At 40.7% G+C, this 23,247-nt stretch overlaps 1 protein-coding gene across 6 annotated transcripts in view; it reads right to left on the bottom strand.

Moving 5' to 3' along the window:
- Positions 1–23,247, bottom strand: part of LOC132378539 (F-actin-uncapping protein LRRC16A-like) — a 331,671-nt gene that overhangs the window by 228,596 nt on the left and 79,828 nt on the right. For 5 of the 6 annotated variants that reach the window (XM_059945517.1, XM_059945516.1, XM_059945514.1 and 2 more), the window contains one exon: positions 8,585–8,644. The exons of the other annotated variant lie outside the window; for it this stretch is intronic. In XM_059945517.1, the coding sequence (XP_059801500.1) occupies positions 8,585–8,644 (60 nt within the window). The remainder of the gene's footprint in view (positions 1–8,584; positions 8,645–23,247) is intronic. 6 annotated transcript variants of the gene reach the window in all.

The raw sequence follows: 23,247 nt of genomic DNA on the forward strand, positions 1-23,247 counted from the left end.
AGGAGCAAAATCAGAACTATTTCTAAACTCTTAATAAGCAGAGCCTATGCTGATTGCAAAATCAGATGCTACAAGTTCCTTCACTGTTCAATCCAAGAATCGTTGCGACTGGAAACTTGCTGCTCATTAAATGGAAACCAGCACGGTGAGAACCAACAGTGAAATGCTACTCTGAATGAACTATTGTGCGCCAACTATATTGGCACTTACATTACAATGAAAGTGTTTTTTTTTTAACTTTGAACAATGCAATAAGAACTTCTGTCCCAAAACCTGTATTCACAGCCTTCTCAATGGCCATGATGGTCTCCTTAGTTCTGCCAGGCAGTTCCAAAGATGATCCTTGCAAATATATTATAGGAAATATAGAAGTCTTAAAACTAGCTGAATGACTGTGGGAACTTGGGATGCACATTCCCAATAACTTTCCACTATACAACCTGGGCCATAAAATCATAAAGATTACTGTCTGGTTTACTATTCTCTTATGACATTTCCAATTGTTACTAAATTTTCCTTTGAAAAAAATATGATGAATGCTGCATCAGCATCTATCATAGAATTTAGGCTCATTGTTGGCCATTTTCCTAAGTCGTACAGCTTGGCTACTGAGCACAGTGTTCTTCAATGCCAACTTTTCCAGCCTCCACATACCATGCTGTGTCAGATAATCTCAGTGAACAAATGCTCAGAATAGCAATGTTAGCCATATTATGTACTTACATTATTACTTAATGAAATATTTCTACTAAAATACAATCACAAACTAAGTACCAACTTACTATTGACAATATTGCATTAAGATTAAATATTAGGAAAAATAATAAATACATATTAGATAAAATAAACTAAGATAATTTTAACACTCACTACATTTCATGTATTTTTAAAGAATATAAAAGGACTCAAATATCAAACTGTGACTAGATTTGACACTTGAAAACCAATGTAAATTGAAGAGTGTCAAAGTAACATCTAAATTTATGAAGGAACTACATACCAGTCAGTTTAATTTTGTCAGCAGAAATTCCATCCTTTTGAGAAAATAATAATTATGGATCAATCATCGTGGATTTCAAAAGGTAAAGTAAAGATCACTGATGTCCTAGTAACTAGCTGGATCTTGGCCCAGAGTGCAGCCAGTATTTGGTTACAGGTGTAGACAACGAGGGACAACAAGCAACAGAGTTGGTCCAGGAGGATACATCTATTCGTATTGACAGGTGATCACGCTTGTGAAGAAATCTTTGACAAAGCTAGCAAAAGGAACATTTCTATACCATACAAACATCTGAAGGTGCTTTCCTTCTGAAGAATCACTTTCAGAACATTATCTGAAACACTCTTGAGTGAATTGTCGTATCAATTTATGCATACAAATTCTTGCAAAAGGCTTAGGCATGGAGCTTGTTTTGGAATCAACATTGGCCCGGACACCAGGAGAACTTCCTGCATTACCTTTTACAACAATGATTCAACAAAGTCTCAGTTCATCCGACATGATCTACTTCATAATTCTAACAAAAAAAGACATGAAAAACAAATCAACTTTTTTTCCATCTTTTCAGATAAAAAAAAGTAAAGATGGCAAAGCAGAAACTGGTAGACTTTGCATGCTTATTGCTAGACAATGTACTTGCAAAGCTTTTTCCCATTCCACACCTAATAGTAACTCAATTGTAGATCACTTTTTAAAGAACCGATGGAGCTCAAAGTGCTTTACAATAGCAACAACACTTATCTTTGACTGGATATAAATTATTAGAGTTAATAAAAACCTTACATATGGGTAGGTTAAATCTTTATAGAAGTGTTCCCACTTTCTCATTTGCTTCAGACACGTCCACTACGTCAAGACATGTCAAAAAAATAAAAAGGTTATGACTGAAAATAATTACATGTTGGGGTTGGGTTATAATCACTTAAACTTTTAAGGAGTATAAAGATAATTAGGACTTGCACACCCAAAAGGTTTTTTCACAGTAGTGAACGATATGCCAAAGCACTTAAGGTACTTTATTTGGTCCCATTGATGCCTTCAAGATTGAAATAAAATTCAAAATCATTCTCAGACTTCAGAACATCAGTAGGCTGACTGAGAGGTGATGAGAAACTGATGGCAGAGTGGGCTTGATAACCTGTGATCTCATGTCAGATAAGCAGATCCATTGTTCTGCATTACCACTGCCCGTAATAGAAAAGCCATGAATTTATTTAGGGAAAATAGGCAATACTTAGTAAAAAGGTAAAAAGCCTCACAATATTTTTGCCAGCGATCTCCCTATCCTTCAAATGTTACTACAATGAAACAAACTGAGTTTTTATTTGACGAATGTTTGCAATATCTTGCTGTGGGGAAGTACCTGCTCTAATTCCTGGTTGAGATTACATTGCAACTTGGACGTGAACTTTGCCAAAACTGTCTACCATATAGCACCGCCATTCCAATCAAAGATACCGTGAGATCTGTAAGAGACATGGGTTGACTGTCAAATGATGCTTCCTCCAAGTTTTCACAAGGGAAAATGCAAAGCAATGTAGCTTCCCCAGAGAGAGAACTTCAATAACACAGGTTATAAATAAACTACGAGTGCCAGACAGTCTAAAGACAACCACAACTATAAATCCCCCAGATGGAGAAACTGTTTATCCTACAGTGCTAAGGGAGATGCTTCTGAGACAATGACAGTTGAGGGAGTCACTAATGGCAGGTCTCTGTAACCTGGAAACAAGTTGGCGTGGTGCTGGTATTAAAAAAATGATAAAATAGACACAAGCCAACAGATGAATTGATTTTTAGGATCCACTATTTCTGCTGAACAGTGCTTTCTTCCCTGACTGTCATAACCACAAGGAGCAGTGCTGGTTACTCTTTTCGAATGGACAAGAATGTGATTGGGTTGTTCCAGTAACATGGGCCCCGAGACATGTAGTCAAATCTAAGATTAAGGCAGGGTTCTGTAATTGGGAAAGAAAGTTCATGCTGTTAAATAAACTGAGTACAACAAAAAGTAGCTACAAACACAACAAATGTTACACTCGAAAAAGCAAAATAAAAGCAACATACCATAGATTGATGAATGACCATTAAATTTAAAAAGATGCAAATAACAGAATATAATGTTGCTAAATAAAAAAATCCTTAATATCAACAACTGTAGGTATGACCATTATATTAGCCGAGTCATTAATTTTGGTAGGGAATACCAGAGGTACATTCCAAAAACCCCCGGAAGCTGCATTTCACATTAACTGTATTTACACTGTAAACATCTACCATCAGTTTGTAAACAAGGAAGTAGTGCACTAAATACAATCAAAATACACTTCAGCAAATCGCTTTTACCATACTATGTTATCACCCATTTCTCAAAAGAATGATCTACTTATGCAAATACTATGAGTGTATCTCACATACGCTGAGAGATTATGCATTATTTTAAACTACTAATCAGATGAGCTACGAGTCACATTTACATTCCCGCCCATCCGTGAACACACATTCGACAGGCAGCTGAACTCCATAGCCTGAGGAGGAGGTGGAGGCAAAGTTGATCCTCGCCTTGGGAAGCATGCACTTTTGTTACTCAGATAACTCGTGATGAAGAGTGAATGGAGATACTTGGCATTCTTGTTCTTAAAAGCATATAAACAAAATGATCTTGTGAAAGGATGGGACAAGCAACGGAATACCTAAATTATGCAACTATCATAGCAAGACTCCAGACTCAACACCCCAATGCGTTCATTGCAGTATTGGGAGACTTCAACCATGTTTCTTTCTCGACAACCCTACCCACCTTCAATCAGTTCGTCAAGAGTCACACGAGAGGAAGTAAAACACTGGACCTCCTGTTTGCAAATGTTAAAGATGCATATAGCTCCATAGCTCTCCCCTCACTTGGGAGATCAGATCACAGACTGGTTCACCTCTTGCCCTCGTACAAGCCCAAAGTACAGCAACCGCTAGATATTGCATCACCGGCTACATCAACCTCCGTGTGGAAACTGTAATACCATCGAGGACTGTTCGCTGCTTCCCTGACAACAAACCATGGGTCACCAGTGATCTAAACACTCTCCTCAATCACAAAAAGAAAGCCTTTAGATCAGGAGACAGGGAGGAAATGAAACATGGGCAAAGGGAGCAAAAGGAGAAGATCAAGATGACTAAAGAGGATACAGGAGAGAGCTGGAGAACAAGCTTGGGCAGAGTAGCCCATGGGAGGTGTGGCGAGGCATGAAGAACATCACTGGTTTCCATCAGCCTAGCTGTAGAGCTTCAGAATGCAGCCATGAACAGGCTAATGAATTAAACCAATTCTTTAATTGCTCTCCTGTTTACATCCACCTCAGCACACTAGTCCAAGTACTGAGGCATCCAAAGCTCCCTCAGCACCAAAACCTCCCCTCCTCCCTTCTCCAGTTCAATGTGTGGATGAACAACATCTACATCCCCTCCTTGCCCTGCACCTACTGTCCACACCTCCACAACCAACTGCTATCGTTCCAATCTTCACCTCCCCCGGCCCTCACCTTCCACCAACTCCCCAGTCATCATGGACTCACCTTCACCACTGAGCGGGTGAGAAGGGTGCTGGGGAAACAGACGCTGCAAAGCACTGGGACCGGATGGTGTGAACCCCAGGGTCCCGAAGGAATGTGCTGAGCAGCCATGTGGAATTCTCCAGAGCACTTTCAATCTGAGTCTCAGCCTGGAGAGGGTCCCGACTGTGTGGAAAACATCATGTGTGATGCCAGTACCCAAGGGGCAACCAAAAGACTTGAATAACTACCATGAAGTGGCCTTGATCTCACACATTATGAAGACCCTAGCGAGACTGGTCCTGGCTCACCTCTGACCCCTGGCCAGATCAGCCCTCGATCCCCTGCAGTTTGCCTACCAGGAGCACATTGGAGTCGACGATGCTGTCATCTCCCTGCTGAACAGAGCCTACTCCCATTTGGATAAACAGGGAGGACTGTGAGGTCATCTTTCTTGATTTCTCAAGCGCCTTCAATACCATACAGCTCTCATTGAACGGAGCTTTTCCTCAGCAATGCAGGTTGGCACTTCCATTGTATCCTGGATAATGGACTACCTGACTGGCAGACCACAGCTTGTGTGGCTTCAGAGCTGTGTGTCAGACATGGTTATAAACAGAACTGGGGCCCCACAGGGGACTGTATTTGCTCCCTTCCTGTTTACCCTGTATACATCGGATTTTAGATACAACACTGAGTCACGTCATCCACAGAGATTCTCTGATGACTCAGCAATAGTTGGGTGTATAAAGGGAGGACGGGAGGATGAATACAGGGCCCTGCTGGAGGACTTTGTCAAACGGTGCAAGTCAAATCATCTGTAGCTCAACATCAGTAAGACAAAGGAGATGGTGATGGACTTCAGGAAGACTAGGCCTGTACTGCTCCCAGTTACCACTGATGGTGAGGACATGGATGTTGAGAGGACCTACAATGGACAACAGACTAGTGTGGAGCACCAACACAGGGGCTGAATACAAGGGCTAGAGTCACTTCTACTTCCTGAGGAGACTGAGGTCCTTTGAAGCATGCAGACCTCTCCTTCACAAGTTCTACCAGTTTGTTGTCACCAGTACAATCTTCTCTGCAGTGATTTGCTGGGGCAATGGCATCAACACGGGTGATGCCAACAGGTTCAATAAACCGACTATAAAGTCTGGCTCTGTCATAGGAGTCAAACCGGACACACTGGAGGCTGTGAGAAATCCTGGCAATTCTGGACAAAGTTTCTCACCCTCTATGTGTCACCTTGGCTGAACAGAGGAGCACTTTCAGTAATAGACTAAGATAACTGTGCTGCTCCAAATAGCGCTATATGAGGTCATTCTTACTCTGGTCCATTAGGTTCCATAACGAATCAACCTACAGCCAGGGAAGTGATGACCCCCTCCTGTTAAGACTGTCTAGGGTAACTTATTCTTCTTACTTCGCTTCTAATATTGTATATCTGTGAACTTGTAATGCTACTGTGACACTGAATTTCCTCTGGGATCAGTAAAGTATCTATGTACACAAGTCCCACAGCTGTATCTCTGGATTAGAGAGCATGTCTTATGAGTAAAGGTTGAGTGAGCTGGGGCTATTCTGTTTGGAGTAAAGGAGGATGACTTGATAGAAGAGCACAAGATTACAAGAGGCATAGATCGAGTGGGCAGCCGGAAACTTTTCCCAGGGCAGAAATGGATGATACAAGGAGGCATAATTTTCAGGTGATTGGCAGAAAGTATGTGTTAAGAGTTAAGTGTTTTTTTTAAACACATGGAGAATAGTGGGTACATGGAGTGAGCTGCCAAGTGTGGTGGCAGAGGAGATACACTGGTAACTTTCAGACAGGCAGCATCTACGGAAAAGAGCACATTCTAAGTTTTGGGTTGAAACGTTGACTGCACTTTTTTTTCCCATTGATGCTGCCTGGCCTGCTGAGTTCCTCCAGCATTTTGTGTGTGTTATTTACTAGGTTCACATTTTTCTTTATTCAGAGGTTGGTGTTTGTCATGTAAATACACCTCAAGAATGACATTAGACTGTCACAATGGAATCCCAGATGATCAGATGCCATCCACCATCACAGCGTGACAGAAGACAGAAGCCACTAGTTTAACAGGCCCTTTCAATAGACGCTATCCTATCTGTGATGTTTTTAATCTCCCTACTTGTACATCAGACAGGAGCTAGCAAATGTTTACATAAACTCCTGACATTGATTCCTGAAGATGTAAATCATTGTATATCAATAATCCTACATTTGCATGCATCAACAAGAGACAAACACTACCAATTGAAATCTATCATCTTCTATTGCAGAATCATTTTAATAATCCCACTCTGCTAGAAAGGAAACTTTGCAAGAGAGGTAGAATCATGACATTCACTGGAACAACAGCAAGATTGAACACAAATTTCACAAAGTTTTCCTGCTTCTCTGCATGGGTATTTACACAGCTTTATGGATGTGGTGATAATGAAAACATCCTTTATATTGGTCACAACCGTCTGAATCAATTTGTGCTCTCACATTTGTTCTAAACTCCCAAAAGGTTTTAACAGTTATAACAATTACAATAAAATATTTCATACTCAAAACATTCCCAGATATGAATGTCCACTTCATAGTAATGTGCCAGGCCAGGGAACAGCTCATTAAACAATATTGTCTAACCAACTGATGATGCCTCTCAAATGTTATGTAATCATTAAAATGTTGTTGTGTGAATTGTACCATGTTAACGTACAGGTGGTATGAGAAGAATGGAGGACTGAAGCCATTGTGTGTCATGTCTGTTGAATTATTTAAAAGATCACATTTTCTCCTTTCCTTGATAATTTCCCCTTTTCCAGTTAATTGCAACTTCACTGAACTGTTTCTATGGTTTCCTTTGAACTGCACGAAGATGTCAATAATTTTGTGTTTGAATGCATTGAATGAGACCATTCTGACTCAGCTAGGTTAATCCAACACTTGCTTTGCTTTGAGATGAATTAGGACAGTGGATAAACAAAGGATAAAACTGGGTTAAGAAAATTAGCAATAAATCTCCACTGACAGGACAGCAGTTTATACTTTTCTCTTATCTATGTGTAAGAGGGACTTTGCCATAATTTTTACTTGAGGCATACAAGATTACCTCGAGCACTGACTGAACAAAAATACAACAATGCCCCAAGGATTAATATGCAATTCATTTCACCTTCAAATTTTAAAACCAGTCATCTATACAATCATTACAAAACATTAAATTGTGTTTACAGCTTTGACCATCTTCCTCCAACAAGAGGGACTATTTATCTTTATTAATTTATCTATCAAAGATCTCTGGTAACATTTACAACTTAGTAAATGCTAAATTAACAGAAATATTTCTAAATATTGTAAGAGACAAAATATTTCTGTGGATTGAATCTGCAGTACCTATCACTGATGCCCATCATTTGAGCAGTTAGCTATTCACCACAGTCATTTCTGCTACACTTTTGGTAGGAATCAAAAAAATAGCTAAAAGTTAATTATTTATTTTTTGCAGATATGGATCGAAGATTACATTTGACAAGGTAGAGACCACATTACCACAGGTATTGCAATTTAAAGTAACAAGACATATGCCTTCAGCCATGGCTTAACCCTTTCAAAATAAAAACAACTATTTTAATCCATTTCAACTGTGTGGAAACAACCAAGAGCTCTTATAATTGAAATAAGACTTCCCGGACCTTATTGAAATTTGCTGGAAAATTAATTCTCAGTTCATTTGATTGTTCACATAAGTCAAAAGTGGATTTGCATGCTGTTATTCCATTTGACACAATCATTAACCTGAAATATTAACTGTTATTACTCTCTCTACATATGCTCTCTGACCTGCTACACATTTCATTAATTATTATTTTGAAGTGTCTTTCAAATTGCACCCCTCTGTTTCAATTCAACAAGCTACTAATCTTCAAGAATTGCTTGTAATCTACAGTAATTTTATTTGGATAAACCATAAAGCACAGACTGACTTCTAACAGTTACACACTTAATCAAAGAAAGCAAACTCACTTGTCCAGGCTTACAGCAACTTAGTCCTTGAATTTCCAGGTAATTGAAAGTGAGTTCCAACTGTAAAACAAAAGGACCAAGGGAAAAGAAAACAGAAATAAGATTATCATATTACCCATTACACCTAAATACTTGAGGTCATTTACAGATGTAAATTTTAGGGTTACAATATAGCCACTGATTTTGAAATGCAAGAGTATTTTATTAAGTACACAAATACAGCGGATTCTGGTTAATTGGCCTTCAGAGGATAGGGGCAGCCATTATTTGGAACAACTCTTACATAACAAAAACTAATTGAGAAAACAGCCCGGTTACCCTTCGTTTATTTGAGACACTATAATCACTTAACTGGGACAGGGGATGTTGCCAAGCATTCCCTAAACAGCGTTAGTTGTATGAAATTGTGTGGCTGTTCGACACTACCCTGTGCTTAGAGCGAACAGTTTTTAAATAACTTTGGTTGCTTGTGTTTGTGTTCAAAAAGCAGTGATTTTTGTCACTGGAAGTTAGCGAGAATTAAGCATTAAGACAGTTTAGAGTTGTTTTGCTTGCTGTGGTTTTGAGCATTCAGGCTTGGAGATGCCAGAAATGGCTGGGAATCAAAATGGAACATTTCAGTACTGTACTTCAACAAGTTAGAAATATGAAGAATTTGAAGGTATCAACTATCATCTTGAATGTTACAATGAAAATGAAGATTTGGAGGCTGTAATTGTCGAAAGCATTGCATAAAGGCACTATCTGCACTAGGTGTCTGCTCTGACTTCACTCAGTCAATAGAACAATTCCTCCAATGATCGCTATTAGAAAGTAATACACAGTTTTATAGCTCTTTAATAGAGTTGGCAGTGTTCTAATTTGTTCTGTATAACATTTAAATACATAATTTCTTACTTAGTTAAACAGTAATTTGTCTTTTTATAACTTTTTAATTATTTCACAAAACTTCAGCTAATTGGGGCAGCCATTTAATTGGACCAAAATGGTTTCAATGTGTCCCAATTAACTGGAATCCACTGTACCTCTAAAAAATGAGGCTTACATTTTACTGGATAAGACACCAAAAATATCACAGTAAAAACAATTTGTGATCCTGCAGGATAGACGTATGCACCAGTCTAACTATAAGGGTTTTCAAGAATTGCCTCATTCCAATTACTGAAAAAAAAGACTCCGAACTCAAAATAGCAGCAGTTCCAAGCATAAATTTTTATGCCAGAATGAAAAGAACAAATCAAATTTTAAGATATGTACTACTAATTTAAATAGTGAGATTGAAATTCAAAAAATACATAAATGTCATCATCCACAAGTACCCATCTTTCCCCATGCTCCCCAAAACTGTCCTCCTGGTCATTCTCAAATTGAATGCCTCCACAAAAAGAACCTGCACCTTCTGCTACCAAATCAGCCAGGTCTTGAATTTCCTCACTAAACCTCTATCTTTCTTTAAGACGTTCCTTAAAAATCTACTTCTTTGTCCAAGCTTCTGATCATCCATATCAATAGCCCCTAACATGGCATTAACTCTGATTAATGACAACCTTGTAAAGCACTTGGAAGCACTTTAAATATCATAGGAATTTGGGTTATTGATGATGATATTGACTAGAAAACTAATGAATGAAATAATGGTCAGAGTAACTCCATTAACTTCCTAAGCCACCTTCTAAACAGTTCCACCAAAACTTCTACATACACTTAAGGAAGAGGTCTTTAATTTGGTATCTCACCCGAACTGCTGAGCATCAGCCTGGCTTCTCTCAAGTCTGCAGAGTTAATACTAGAGGTGACTCGCAGCTGACACCTGACCAGGAGATATTTTAAATGTGTAATCCCACCTAGGTGTGGATCCTTCTGATCTACTGCCCGAGATCCCAACATGGGCCAAAATTCAACTGGTGTGGGAGATGTAGAATCAAATAGCGAAAGGATAAAGATCGTACAAACAAGTTCAAGGTCTCAAACAGTATTTGCAAGCAGTTTTAGAATTTCTTTGGCTCAGTCAGGGGTTGCATATTGAAGTCTGGCAATACAGAAAATAATCCATCTAAAAAGACATCCAGTCGAGAAACCTTCACTAAAAAGTATAACCAAATGGAAATCTGGAACAATAACAAGGCTTATTCATTAGCATACCACCAACCAGTGCATTAGGCAAATATCATTGAACTATAATGTACATTTGAAAAGCCAGATGCAACATTTTAAAACATCATGCAAAGCTGATTCTTATTACCAGATGCAATTTCATTGAAATACAGAAACAAAGCACTATATTTCAGTGTTCTGTTTAAGAGGGGGATCTAAAATGACTATACGGTTTAAAACAGAAAAAAGAACATTAAGCAACACACACGCAACATGAGATTTCTTTTAATATGGTATCAAAAGGGAATGCTGGAATTATTCCTGTTAAAGGCTTGCCAAAAACCCACCTTGCACTTTCTAACCATTGTTCAGAGATGACAGATTTGCTTTAGTGTTTCAATCACATTACAAATATCAACTTGCAAGACTGATAAGTAAACTCAATTCAGGAAATTTTATTTCCTGCACAGGCTAACTACTGGAACTATTTGAACACATGATGCCCACAATTTCAATTTTCACCAATAAAGGAAAATCCCTAAAGATTAAATATATCTCCTTCAAATAAAATGTTAACTAAAGTGCTTTGTGTTCAGATTAATGCTGGAAGTTCCAAAATTAAATTAAATATACCTGCATTATACACGATGTTCAAAGCGCCATGTAATTACATTATAATGAAATTGTTTTATTCTCAAAGGTAATATTTAAGGACTCTCATTCACTGATAACCACATGTCGTTTACCTGAATAAAACTTTATTACATCTGTTTTACTACTGCCTTCAATGAGTAAAAGTTGTTAATGCAAAAAGCTACCCAACACCAAAGAAATCAGTAATTTGAAAATTATGACCAGTTTTTTTTTTATCCCAAGTGCATAAAGAGCTCTAAATTTATATCTCAAGGTTACAGAAGATACCAATTCAGTTATGAAACATTATGTTATTTTGGCTGGGCGGTCAGTCACATGAGAGCAACCTCAGACAATTTTTTTTCCCAAACCAGCACAAGATCACATCATAACCAGCCACTGAGCGGCCGAGTAATTTAAAATGAACCTGAGTAACAATTTGAGAAAGAAAGCATGTTGGGAAGGAAAGAGAAAAGCTGTGGAATTTGGCATACCAAATAGTGACACTGTACAGCTCCATGAACACAGGATCCTGACCTTGGTGCTGTCAGCGTGGAATCTCCTGTACAGTACCCCTGCAAATTATTCCCTCCACATGACCATAAATATTCATTTTCATTCTTCTGCTGCTTACCTATCCAGGGGCATTTAAATTATCTATGTGCCTTAGGTATACGGAAGGAAACAAGTGCGCTCGGAAGAACCTTTCCTGGTCATAAGGAGAACATATGTAATCTCCACACCGACAGCAGCCAGGCCCCTGCAGCAATGAGGAACCAGCACTTACTGTAACATGCTCCGATTTTTTTTAATCTCAGAAGATTAAAGATGGATAAATTGAATGTTCAGAGACATACAGCATGGAAATAGGCCCTTTAGCCCAAATGCTTCATATCAACAAATCATAAACACAAGAGACTCTGCAGATGCTGGAGATCCAGAGGAACTCAGCGTGTCAGGCAGCATCAATGGAAATGAATAAATAGTCAACGTTTCAGGCCCAGTCCCGTCTTCAGGTCGACCTTTTGTTCATTTCAGTGGATGCTGCTTGACCTACTGAGTTCCTCCATCATTTTGTGTGTGCTGCAATGCCAACAAAGACTCCCATCCATACTCACCCCACTTACCCATGTTTGGCCCATAATCATCTAAACCGTTCTTATTCATGTATGTATCCATCCAACTGTCTTTTAAAAAGGCAAACACTCAAAATGATACACATGATCAATACATTCAGACACTGTTTCAAGATGACACTGATTCTGTGAGCTTCAGCAAGCCTATCCTACTCATCGCATAATGAGAACTTGCTGAGCAAAGCTGAGGCATGAGTAAATTCCGCCATGAGTCTGTGCATTGGGGGAAAGGTAGACGATGAGTGATGGGGGAGGGAAGGTGCGCAGCAGAAAACTCAACTCATGAAGGTATTGGAGAAGATTTGAAAACTGATAAACCATGCTCCTAAAGCTGACTACCTGTCAAATCACAATCTATTCCGCTGAGTACATGTGACACTCAAAAACATCAGAAACAAAAAAATAGCCAATAGGGATATCAAACTTAAAAACTCAAAAAATGCAACGTTCAAAAATAACATGAATGCCTTTCAAACAGTTCCCTCCATTGAAATGGAAATCTGACCTGAAGCAAATGGGTTGAGTTGATTGGGAAATTTATTGCAGTATTTTTCTTTGCTGCTGGACCTGGGTCCGAAAATAAGGAACTAGCCGATGTTTGGTTGATTTAAGAACTCACTTTTGTGAACTTTCATTCTGAATGTTATTTGTTTGCTTTTTATTGTTTGCACAATTTGTTTGATGGTCCTTTTAAGGGTTCAATTAGGTTTCCTTTTTTTGTGGCTGCTTATAAGACAACGAATCTCAAGGTTGTATATACAATGCCTATAAAAAGTATTAAACCCCCCCCCCCCCCCATGCCCTAGAAGTTGTCATATTTTACTGTTTTACAATACAGAATCAGTGGATTTAATTTGGCTTTTTTGACACTAACCAACAGGAAGAGACTCTTTCATGTCAAAGTGAAAACAGACCCTTACAAAGGATTCTAAGTTAATTACAAATATAAAACAAAAAATAACTGATTGCGTAAGTATTCACCCCTCTTTAATGTGACACACCAAATCATCACTGGTTCAGCCAATGGCTTTTAGAAGTCACATAATTAGTTAAATGGAGATTGTGTGCAGACAAAGTGTTTCAATTGATCATAGTAAAAATACGCCTGTATCTGGAAGTCCAGCTGCTGGTGAGTCTGTATCCTGGCAAAAACTACACCATGAAGACAAATGGTCCAAGCAACTCTGCAAAAAGGTTATTGAAAAACACGTCAGGAGAGGGATACAAGAAAATTTACAAGTCACTGAATATCCTTTGGAGTACAGTTAAGTCAATCATCAAGAAATGGAAAGATTATGGCATGGCTGTAAATCTGCCTGGAGCAGGCCGTCCTCAAAAACTGAGTGACTGTGCAAGAAAAGGGGCTAGTGAGGGAGACTTATGACAGCCCTGGAGGAGTTACAAGCTTCAGAGGCTGAGATGGGAGAGACTGCACATACAACTGTTGCCCGGGTGCTTCGCCAGTCGTAGCTTTATGGGACAGTGGCAAAGAGAAAGCTGCTGCTGGAAAAAAAACTTACATGAAGTCTCAGCTAGAGTTAACCAGAAGGCATGAGGGAGACTCTGAAGTCAGATAGAAGGTGGTTCTATGGTCTGATGAAACCAAAATTGAGTTTTTTGACTATCAGACTAAATGCTATGATTGGTGTAAACTAAACACCGCACACAATGAAAACCACACCACCCCTAACATGAAGCATGGTGGTGACTGCATTGTGCTGTGTGGGTGCAGCAGGCCCTGGAAGGCTTGTTAGATTAGATTAAATTCAACTTTATTGTCATTGTGCATAGTACAGATACAAAAGCCAATGAAATGCAAAAGAATAAGTGTTACTTACAAAATAATTGCAAATAAAAAGTAAGTGCTACAGCACACAAATATAAAAGTACTGAGACAGTACAATACGGGTGCAATACTGCTTAGCGCTGTGATGTGAGGTTCAGCAGGGTCACAGCCTCAGGGAAGAAGCTCTTAATGTACCTGCTGGTGCGGGAACAGAGGCTCCTGTAGCTCCTACCAGATGGGAGGAGAGTAAAAAGTCCAAGGTCAGGGTGAGATGCATCCTTGATAATGCTTTTCACCCTGCCCAGGCAGCGTTTATGGTAGATGTTCTCAATGGTGGGCAATTGGGTGCTGATAATCCGCTGGGCAGTTTTCACCACCTGCTGGAGTGCTTTGTGGTCCGATATGGGACAATTGCCATACCACACTGAGATGCAGTTGGTGAGTACGTTCTCAATGGTACAGCGGTAAAAGCCCGTCAGTATCCTGGGACAGCGGTGAGCTTTCTAGATGCTTCTCAGGAAATAAAGGGACAGTTGCACCTTTTTGATCAGGATGGAGGAGTTCAGGGACCAGATGAGATCATCGGAAATGTGGACACCAAGGAATTTGAAGCTTGATACACACTCCACTACAGCTCCGTTGATGTAGATGGGGACGTGAGTGTGGCTCCTAGCATGCCTGAAGTCCACAATGATCTCCTTGGTCTTCTGGGTGTTAAGGGCCAGGTTGTTGTCGGCACACCACGTGGCCAGGTGCTGGACCTCGCCCCTGTAGGCTGTCTCGTCATCCCCTCTGATCAGGCCAACCACTGTGGTGTCGTCTGCAAACTTGATCATGGAGTTAGAACCTTGTGAGGGTAGAGGATAAAATGAATGCAGCAAGATACAGGGAAATCCTGGAGGAAAACCTGATGCCGTCTGCAAGAGAGCTGGGGATTGGGAGAAGCTTTGTTTTCCAGCAAGAAAATGACCCCAAGCATAAAGCCAAAGCTGTACAGGAATGGCTTAAAAACAACAAAATTTATGTCCTGGAGTGGCCAAGTCAGGGATCAGACCTCAATCTAATTGAGAATTTGTGGCTCAACTTGAAAAGGGCTGTTCACTCACAATCCCCATTCAACCTGATATAACTTGAGCAGTTTTATAAAGGAGAATGGGGAAAAAATTGCAGTGTTCAGATGTGCAAAGCTGTTAGAGACCATGCATATTGCTGCCAAAAGTGCATCTACTAAGTACTGACTTGAAGGGAGTGAACACTTATACAATCAATTATTTTGTGTTTTATGCTTGTAATTAATTTAGATCACTTTGTAGAGATCTGTTTTCACTTTGATGCCAATCTTTTTCTGTTGATCAGTGTCAAAAAAGCCAAATTAAATCCACTGTGATTCAATGTTGTAAAACAATAAAATGTGAAAACTTCCGTGGGGTGGGATGCATACTTGTTATAGGCATTATATGTATATATACTTTGATAATAAATGTACTTTGAACTTGGAACTTTGGATTGCATAATGTCCCACTATCGTAGCAACCAGTGGATAAACCATCTTGGAGTACATGATCACCTCATTCAACCATGCTTGCTCAGTAATCATGCACATGCTGCATTATCACAGGAAATGGAGGAGACATCTATACTGAACTATCGGCATTTCCACACAATTTGTTTTAATTTGCTTCCAGCATGTAATAAAAGACTGGGTGCACCCCTAATGAATACTGTAGATCAATTGTTTAGGAATATATTCGAATACTTTACAAACAATTATGAAACCAAAATAATCTGCCTCGATTTTGCCGAGCAGCATCTGGACAGCAGCAGTTTGCATTACATTCATGCAGGCTCTCTACTGACACTGGCTTTCCACAAGATTTTACATTGGAATTTCAAGAGGATTTTTAAGCTTTATTGAAGCTGCCCCTTCATCAGGAATGTCTGACCTTTATAAATACGTTTAAATCCTCAGCCAGCTGATGAATGGTGGTTCAGTAAAGTGTTCAGTTAAAAGATCAGTTGATTGGAAAACTCTGCACAGCAGTGAAAAAGAGAAATGCAGATAAATAAATGAAAAATACATTTTAATTTTTACTTTTTAATAACTAAAATTTGCAGGAATAAGATATGATTGTTATGTAAAACCCAACTTTTACTGAGGAAAGAACCAACTCTCCTCCCTCTCTGATTCCAGCTGTTATCACTGCCGTGCCTTTAGCATCCCTTCCCACCTCCCCCTCTCTGAGGCAGAACGGTCTGTCCTCAGCAAGGGCCTTACCTTTGTCAACCATCCCTTCCCACCTCCCCCTCTCTGAGGCAGAACGGTCTGTCCTCAGCAAGGGCCTTACCTTTGTCAACCATCCCTTCCCACCTCCCCCTCTCTGAGGCAGAACGGTCTGTCCTCAGCAAGGGCCTTACCTTTATTCCCCTTCACATGCACCTCAGTGAGTTCTGCACCCATCTTCTGGCCTCTCACCTCTTTTCCTCACTTGCCTAGCACCTCCCCCTAGAGCCCCTCCTCCTTCCCCCATGGTTTACTCTGTCTCACATTAAATTCCTTCTTCTCCAGCCAGTTACATTTACCACCTACCTGGCTCCATCTATCACCTTCTAGTTAAGTCCTCCTTCTCCACTCCCCCAACTTTTTATTCTGTGGTCTTGCCCCTCTCTTTCCAGTCCTGAAGAAGGGTCTCGCCCCAGAACATCGACAGTTCATCCACTGCAATAGACCCTGCCTGACCTGCTGAGTTCCTCCTGCATTTTGTGTCTGTTGCTCTGGATTTCCAGCATCTATAGAATCTCTTACGTTTATGATTTGTTATTATTTAGGTGCCTATGCAAATTGGAAAGAAAAGCAAGGAACATTTAATAAACACGATTTTGTCCCATAAAATGTGCCAAATTTTGCAAGGCAACGAATGCTTAAAGTATATCATGACTGGGTGTCATCATTGGTTTGCAATCAAATTATTCATTTCCTTTTAGAGGAATAAGACAAATCTGAACATACTCTGGTATGTGGGGGATGAGTCAGCAAAATGCCATGTTGCAGAGTTTCCAGAAGAATAGGACACCTACTACATGTATTAAGTGCAGTCACTTGAAGTTGCTGTCCATATTTGTACATTAATAACGGTAAGTGTTCTTACTATCACCTTAAATCCTATCACTAATTCTCAGCAAATTTTTTTTTGTATGGCAGAAAAATTATACTGAAGTAAATCAATTTCCTTATGCTGCATTTAAAAGTAATTTTACTACACTGCATATCATATCCTGCAGCTTGAATTGGAATCAAGTGATTCATTTATTTATTGAGGTACAGTGCAGAACAGGCCTTTCCAGCCCTTTGAGTTGCACCGCCCAGTGATCCCCGAATTAATCCGAGCCTAATCACGGGACAGCTTAGAATGACCTAGTAACCTACTAACTGGGACGTCTTTTGACTGTGGGAGGAAACCAGAGCACCCGGAGGAAACCCACTTGGTCATTGGGAGAACATACAAACTCCTTACAGGCAGCGGCGGGATTTGAACTGGGGTCATCTGTGCTGTAAAACGTTGTACAATTAGGTTACTGCTATATAAATTAACATGGTGCCTTCAAATTCCCTGATTAAATATTGTTCCTAACTTTCAGCACATCCAACACCATTATTGAGCAAAGATTTGCTACCATTTTGTGAAATAGAAAGGGCACCAAAAGAATTTTTTAATACATTTTTTCTCTATAAAGTGAGTTGACACACATAAAAAACAATTAAAATAAATCATGACTGGATGCCAAAACTTGTTAAAATCATTGGCTGCTGATTCTAAAATATCTCTTAACCATCTAAATGTATTTTCAGAGCAACAAATCAAAATAGTTTTAGGTTTTTGCAATTCAACAGGTTAGTAGAAAGATTTTAAATTTCTGTTACAATTATGTCAAATTTACTTTCTCCTCTGTCACGTAATCTGAAAATGACATCCCACACAACAGTAACACCTTTCTGGGAGTGATGACTCAAATGTAGTTAAGGTAAAGAAGGAAAAAAAAACTCTACTCTGACAGTGAAGGGCAGGTAGAATTTGAGTTGTACCGAATTAATTCCTGAAACATCAACAACTATAATTAGCAAATGTCAAGAGCAGACTGAAACAATGAGCCTCCCAGCACAACCCTGTTTGTGGACCTCGGGCAAGAGATAGAAGTGGAAAGTGCATGGTTGGGGCACTGCAAGGTTGGAGGTTGTGGAGGGGAGATGTCCTGATAAACTGGATCTGTAGCAGTGTGGAAGATGATGGCCTGATGGGTATTGGTGGGATCATGGTCTTGGGGTTGGCAAGGTATGGTCATGGTCCAGGTGCTTTCTCTTAGTGATTCCTTCAAGGTTAGCCAAATCTGAAGTTTTCTTCCTCTCTCCAACACAAGTTCAGTGAGACTCCCTCACACTGCTCCCTCTCTGTGCTTTCTGGTGTCTGGTGTCATAATTACAATCGGCTGGTCAATGTGTTCTCACGTTTATGACTGCTGGAGAGGGTCTGCACTCCTACAGGAAGGATATGCGTTGCAGCAAGATGAATGGAGAAACATCATTGGAGCAGGAAGAGCGAATGTCTCTGCATTGGGTTATTTGCATTATTCTGTGATACAGTGACTGGTGAAGGAATGTTTCATTCAACAATAGCGCACTGTTCATCAGAAACATTGTCATCCAGTCTGAAACCTGTCCATACAAACCAACTAGCAGCACGGACCTCAAACTACCACAAACATGTTACCTGCTGAACCAGAGGACCCAACACTGTTACATCACCATCAGAAACACCTACCACACCATCCTGCACTTGCACTTGGCAAGTCTGGTCACCTTGTTGATCTTCCACACCCAGCACACAAGGAGAGACTGAGGACTGCAGCACCACTGGAAAGGACTGTGTAGCTATGATCAAGAGAGGCGGAAGAGTGCTTTGAATCAGTGGACTGGACTATATTCAGGGATTTATCTTCAGACCTGAACAATTAAGCCAACTCATCATGACTTCATCAAGACCTGTGCAGATCAGTGTGTGCCTCTGTGAACGGGCTGGACATACCCAAATCAGAACCTGTGAATGAACCAGGAGATTTGAAGTTGGATGAGGCATGATCTGTGGTGTTCAAGACTGATGATCCAGAAGCCCTCGAGAAATCCAGGTATGACCAATCGAAGGCATCGTGAGAGTGGCAAGGCAATCCCGAGTGAAGTTAGAGACACAATGCACAATAGCTATGGCAGTGTTCACATGCCATTACCTCCTACAAGGAGAAACCTAGCAGCATAAATAGCAGAGGTCCTTCACTCCCTGGTAAGCCCAATGCCTTTTATTCATGCTTTAAAATGGAGAGTGAAACAACAGCTGTCCGAATCCCTACTGCGTCTGGCAACTCTCTGATATCTGTTTCTGAGGCTGATGCAAGAACATCCTTTAAAAGTGTGAACACTCACAAGGTGTTCCCACCCTAATGGATCACCTGGCAAGATACTGACAAATCTGTGCTAACCAACTATCTGGGAGTGTTCAAAGACATCTTCAAACTCTCGCTGCTGCAGTCGGAGGTTCCCAGCTGCATCAAAAGGCATCAATCAAGAAGATCGGGATGAGCTACCACCCAGCTGCTCACATCCACTGTGATGAAGTGCTTTGAGAGATTGGTCATGGCTTGCATTCACTCCTGCCTGAGCAAGGACCTGGACTCAAACAAGAGACAATCTGCAGAAGCTGGAAATCCAAGCAACACACACAAAATGCCGCAGGAACTCAGCAGGTTAGGCAGCATCAATGGAAAAGAGTACAGTCGAGGTTTTTGGTAGAGACTCTTCATCAGGACCCGCTGCAATTTGCCAACCACAACAGATACCTTCTCACTGGTTCTCCACTTGGCCTTGAAACACCTGGAAAACAGCAATACTTACTCTGTTTATTAATTAGAATTTTGCATTCAACACCATCAATTCCTAGGTACTAATCAGCAAGCTTCAAGACCTCCTTCTGCAACTGGATCCTTGAATTCCTCATCAGAGAAAGCGCAGATCAGTAATAACTGGTCAGTAATAACAATCACCACAGGCTCACCTCAAGGATGCTTAGCCCACTGCTCTACTCTTTCTACAGCCATGACTGTATGGCTAGGCACAGCTCAAACACCATCTATAAATCCTCTGATGACATCATTGCTGTTGACAGAACCTAAGATGGCATCAAGGAGGATTACAGGACTGAGATACTTCTGCTGGCTGAGTAATGTCACAACAATAAACTTGCACTCAACTTCAGAAAGACCAAGAAATTTACTGTGGACTTCAGGAAGAGGAAGCTCGGAGAACACACACCAGGCCTTAATGAGGGGTCAGCAGTGGAAAGGACAAGAATATTCAGCTTCCTGGGCATCAACATCTTATGAGCATTTATTCAGGACCCAACACATTGATGTAAACATGAAGACGGCAAGCCAGAGGCTATACTTCATTGGAAACCTGAGGAGATTTGGTAAGTCACTAAGTTTCTGCATATGTACCATTCTGACTGGTTACGTTATAGTCTCTTCTCATTACTATTATCAGGGAGGTGGTACAGGAACTTGAAGATGCACATGTTCTAGCAATGTTTTGGCAACAGCTTCTTCCCCTCTGCCATCAGATTTCTGAATAGTGCAGGAGCCCATGAACACTATCTCATTACACCATTCTTGCACCATTAATACATTTCTTATTGTAACTTAAATGAACTTTTAATGTCCTGCCCTCTACTGCTGCAGAAGTGTCATCGTAGATAGAAGCAGGGGATATGGGGTGTCCAGGGAGGAGTAGTACTTCTGGTGAAGAGGCCCACATGTCCATTCTGGGGCAGCACCTTCAACCTTTGGTCCCACCAGTCACTCAGCTCTCACCTGTGGCTCCAAGTAGCTGTTTGCATGCAACAGTGGCCACACCCGGTACACTGCTTCGACCAGGCGGGCCAAACCCAGTGAGCGCAGACGGTGGTTCATACCCCTGTGAGATAGGGACGTGCCTGTCCTCACACGAGGTCCGATCTGGCAGACTGGGCGGACAAGAACTACAGTGAGATCCAACAGCTAGGAAGGTGGGACTGCAACACGAAGGACATGACAAGGCAGAGAAACATCACGGTCATCCATTGCAACCAAGGAAGACACCAGTTTATGACACTTGTTCTCACTACTGAACCCAAACTTCTGAGGTTGAGAGAGTGGAGCTGTCACTGTGCAAAAGCTTTTCCACTTTAAAATCTCGCCCACAGAGGTTTCCTGTTGTGGTCAGACCGGATGGGCAACCACCAGATAGAAACAGTGCAGTGGTACAGATGGTGTGCCAGAGATTTGGATTCAACCTTGACCTTGGGTGCTGTCTGTGTGAAGTTTGCAGGCTTACCCCCCGAATGCACAGGTTTCCTTTGAGTGCTCTGGTTTCTTCCCAGATCCTTAAGTTGAACAGGTTGGTAGATTAACAGCTGCTGTAAATTGTACCTATCGTGTGCAGGTGAGTAATAGAATTCGAGTGTGTGGGAAGGAGACAAAGTGGGAAAAATAAAGAAAAACTAACATAGGGTAAGTTTAAATGGGTGTTAGGTGGCCGGCGCACACACGGTAGCGCAACGTTTCACAGTGCCAGCGACTCAGGCTCTATTCCCACCGCCGCCTGTAAGGAGTTTATATGTTTTCCTATGACTGCGTGGGTTTCCTCCAGGTGATCCGGTTTCCTCCCACGGTCCAAAACCGTACCTGTAGATAAATTAATTGTGCATCGTATATTGCCCCGTGAGAAGGCTAGGATAAAATCAGGGCACAAACAAGAGAAAATCTGCAGATGCTGGAAATCCAAGCAATACACACAAGATGCTGGAGGAACTCAGCCGGCCAGGCAACATCTATGGAAAAGAGTTCAGTTGATGTTTCAGCACGACTGCTATAGTTGACGTTTCGGTCTGAGACCAGTCCTGCTGAAGGCCTGTATGGGCTTTTGTTGCCTCAGCGGTGAACTGGCTCCGCAGCTGTGGGCTCACTTTCAGGGAGACTACCATTTATGCTCCATGTGTTATTTATTTACTTTTTATTATTATTAGTACAAGCTGTCCTCTTGCACATTGGATATGTGGTGGTTTTAGTTGCATGCGGTTTTTTTCATTAATTCTTCTGTGTCTTCTGAGTACCTGCAAGAATTCTTCTGAGTACCTGCAAGAAGATGAATCTCAAAGTTGTACACAGTAAACATATTTTGATGATAAATTTGAACAGTGAACTTTAAGTAACTAGTGGTCAGACAGGTCAACATCAGTCAAATCACTGGTGATGGTTTTGAAGGGTAGCACAAGTCAATACGTAGAGAGGCATCAGTGAATCAAGATCAGTTGATATGGATTATCTCTGGAAGTGTTGAGTCTGACTTGATTGAATTTTTCTCAGAGCAGGATAAAAGGGTTGATGATGATGGCATGTTTGATGCAGATAACACGGATTTTATCACATTGTCTACAGACACTCACTGCACACATTGATCAAAAGAATAAAACCCCGTAGGCTCGGGGAGAATGGTAAATGGACTAAAATTTGTCTCAGTGGGAGGAAACAAGTGAAATTGTTCCTGAATTCCTTAGAAACTTCAGCAGAGTATTTCATTCTCCTTTACACTTATATACCGGAAATGACAATAAATAATCCTGAACACTGAAAACTCAGTACAAGGCCCTAGATAGGCAGCATATTGGGACTTAAGACAGGATACAAAGGAGAGATCTCATCATGACCTGTACAGTTCCTCAACTTCTTTCAACCAAACTCCTTACAAAGGCCCAAATTCTCTTCATAAACTGTTTTCCTTCTGCCACCTTTACTTATCATATGAAATGAACATCCCCACACCCTCACAAGGACTCTTCCTAAGTTCATGTTTTTTTTCCAAACTCATGAGGATCTCATTTCCAATGTTTTTTTAAACTCACGTGGACCTCATTTCCTCTGCTTCTTTTAAACTC

The sequence above is a fragment of the Hypanus sabinus genome, chromosome 20, assembly GCF_030144855.1.
Source record: "Hypanus sabinus isolate sHypSab1 chromosome 20, sHypSab1.hap1, whole genome shotgun sequence".
Classification (NCBI taxonomy): domain Eukaryota; kingdom Metazoa; phylum Chordata; class Chondrichthyes; order Myliobatiformes; family Dasyatidae; genus Hypanus; species Hypanus sabinus.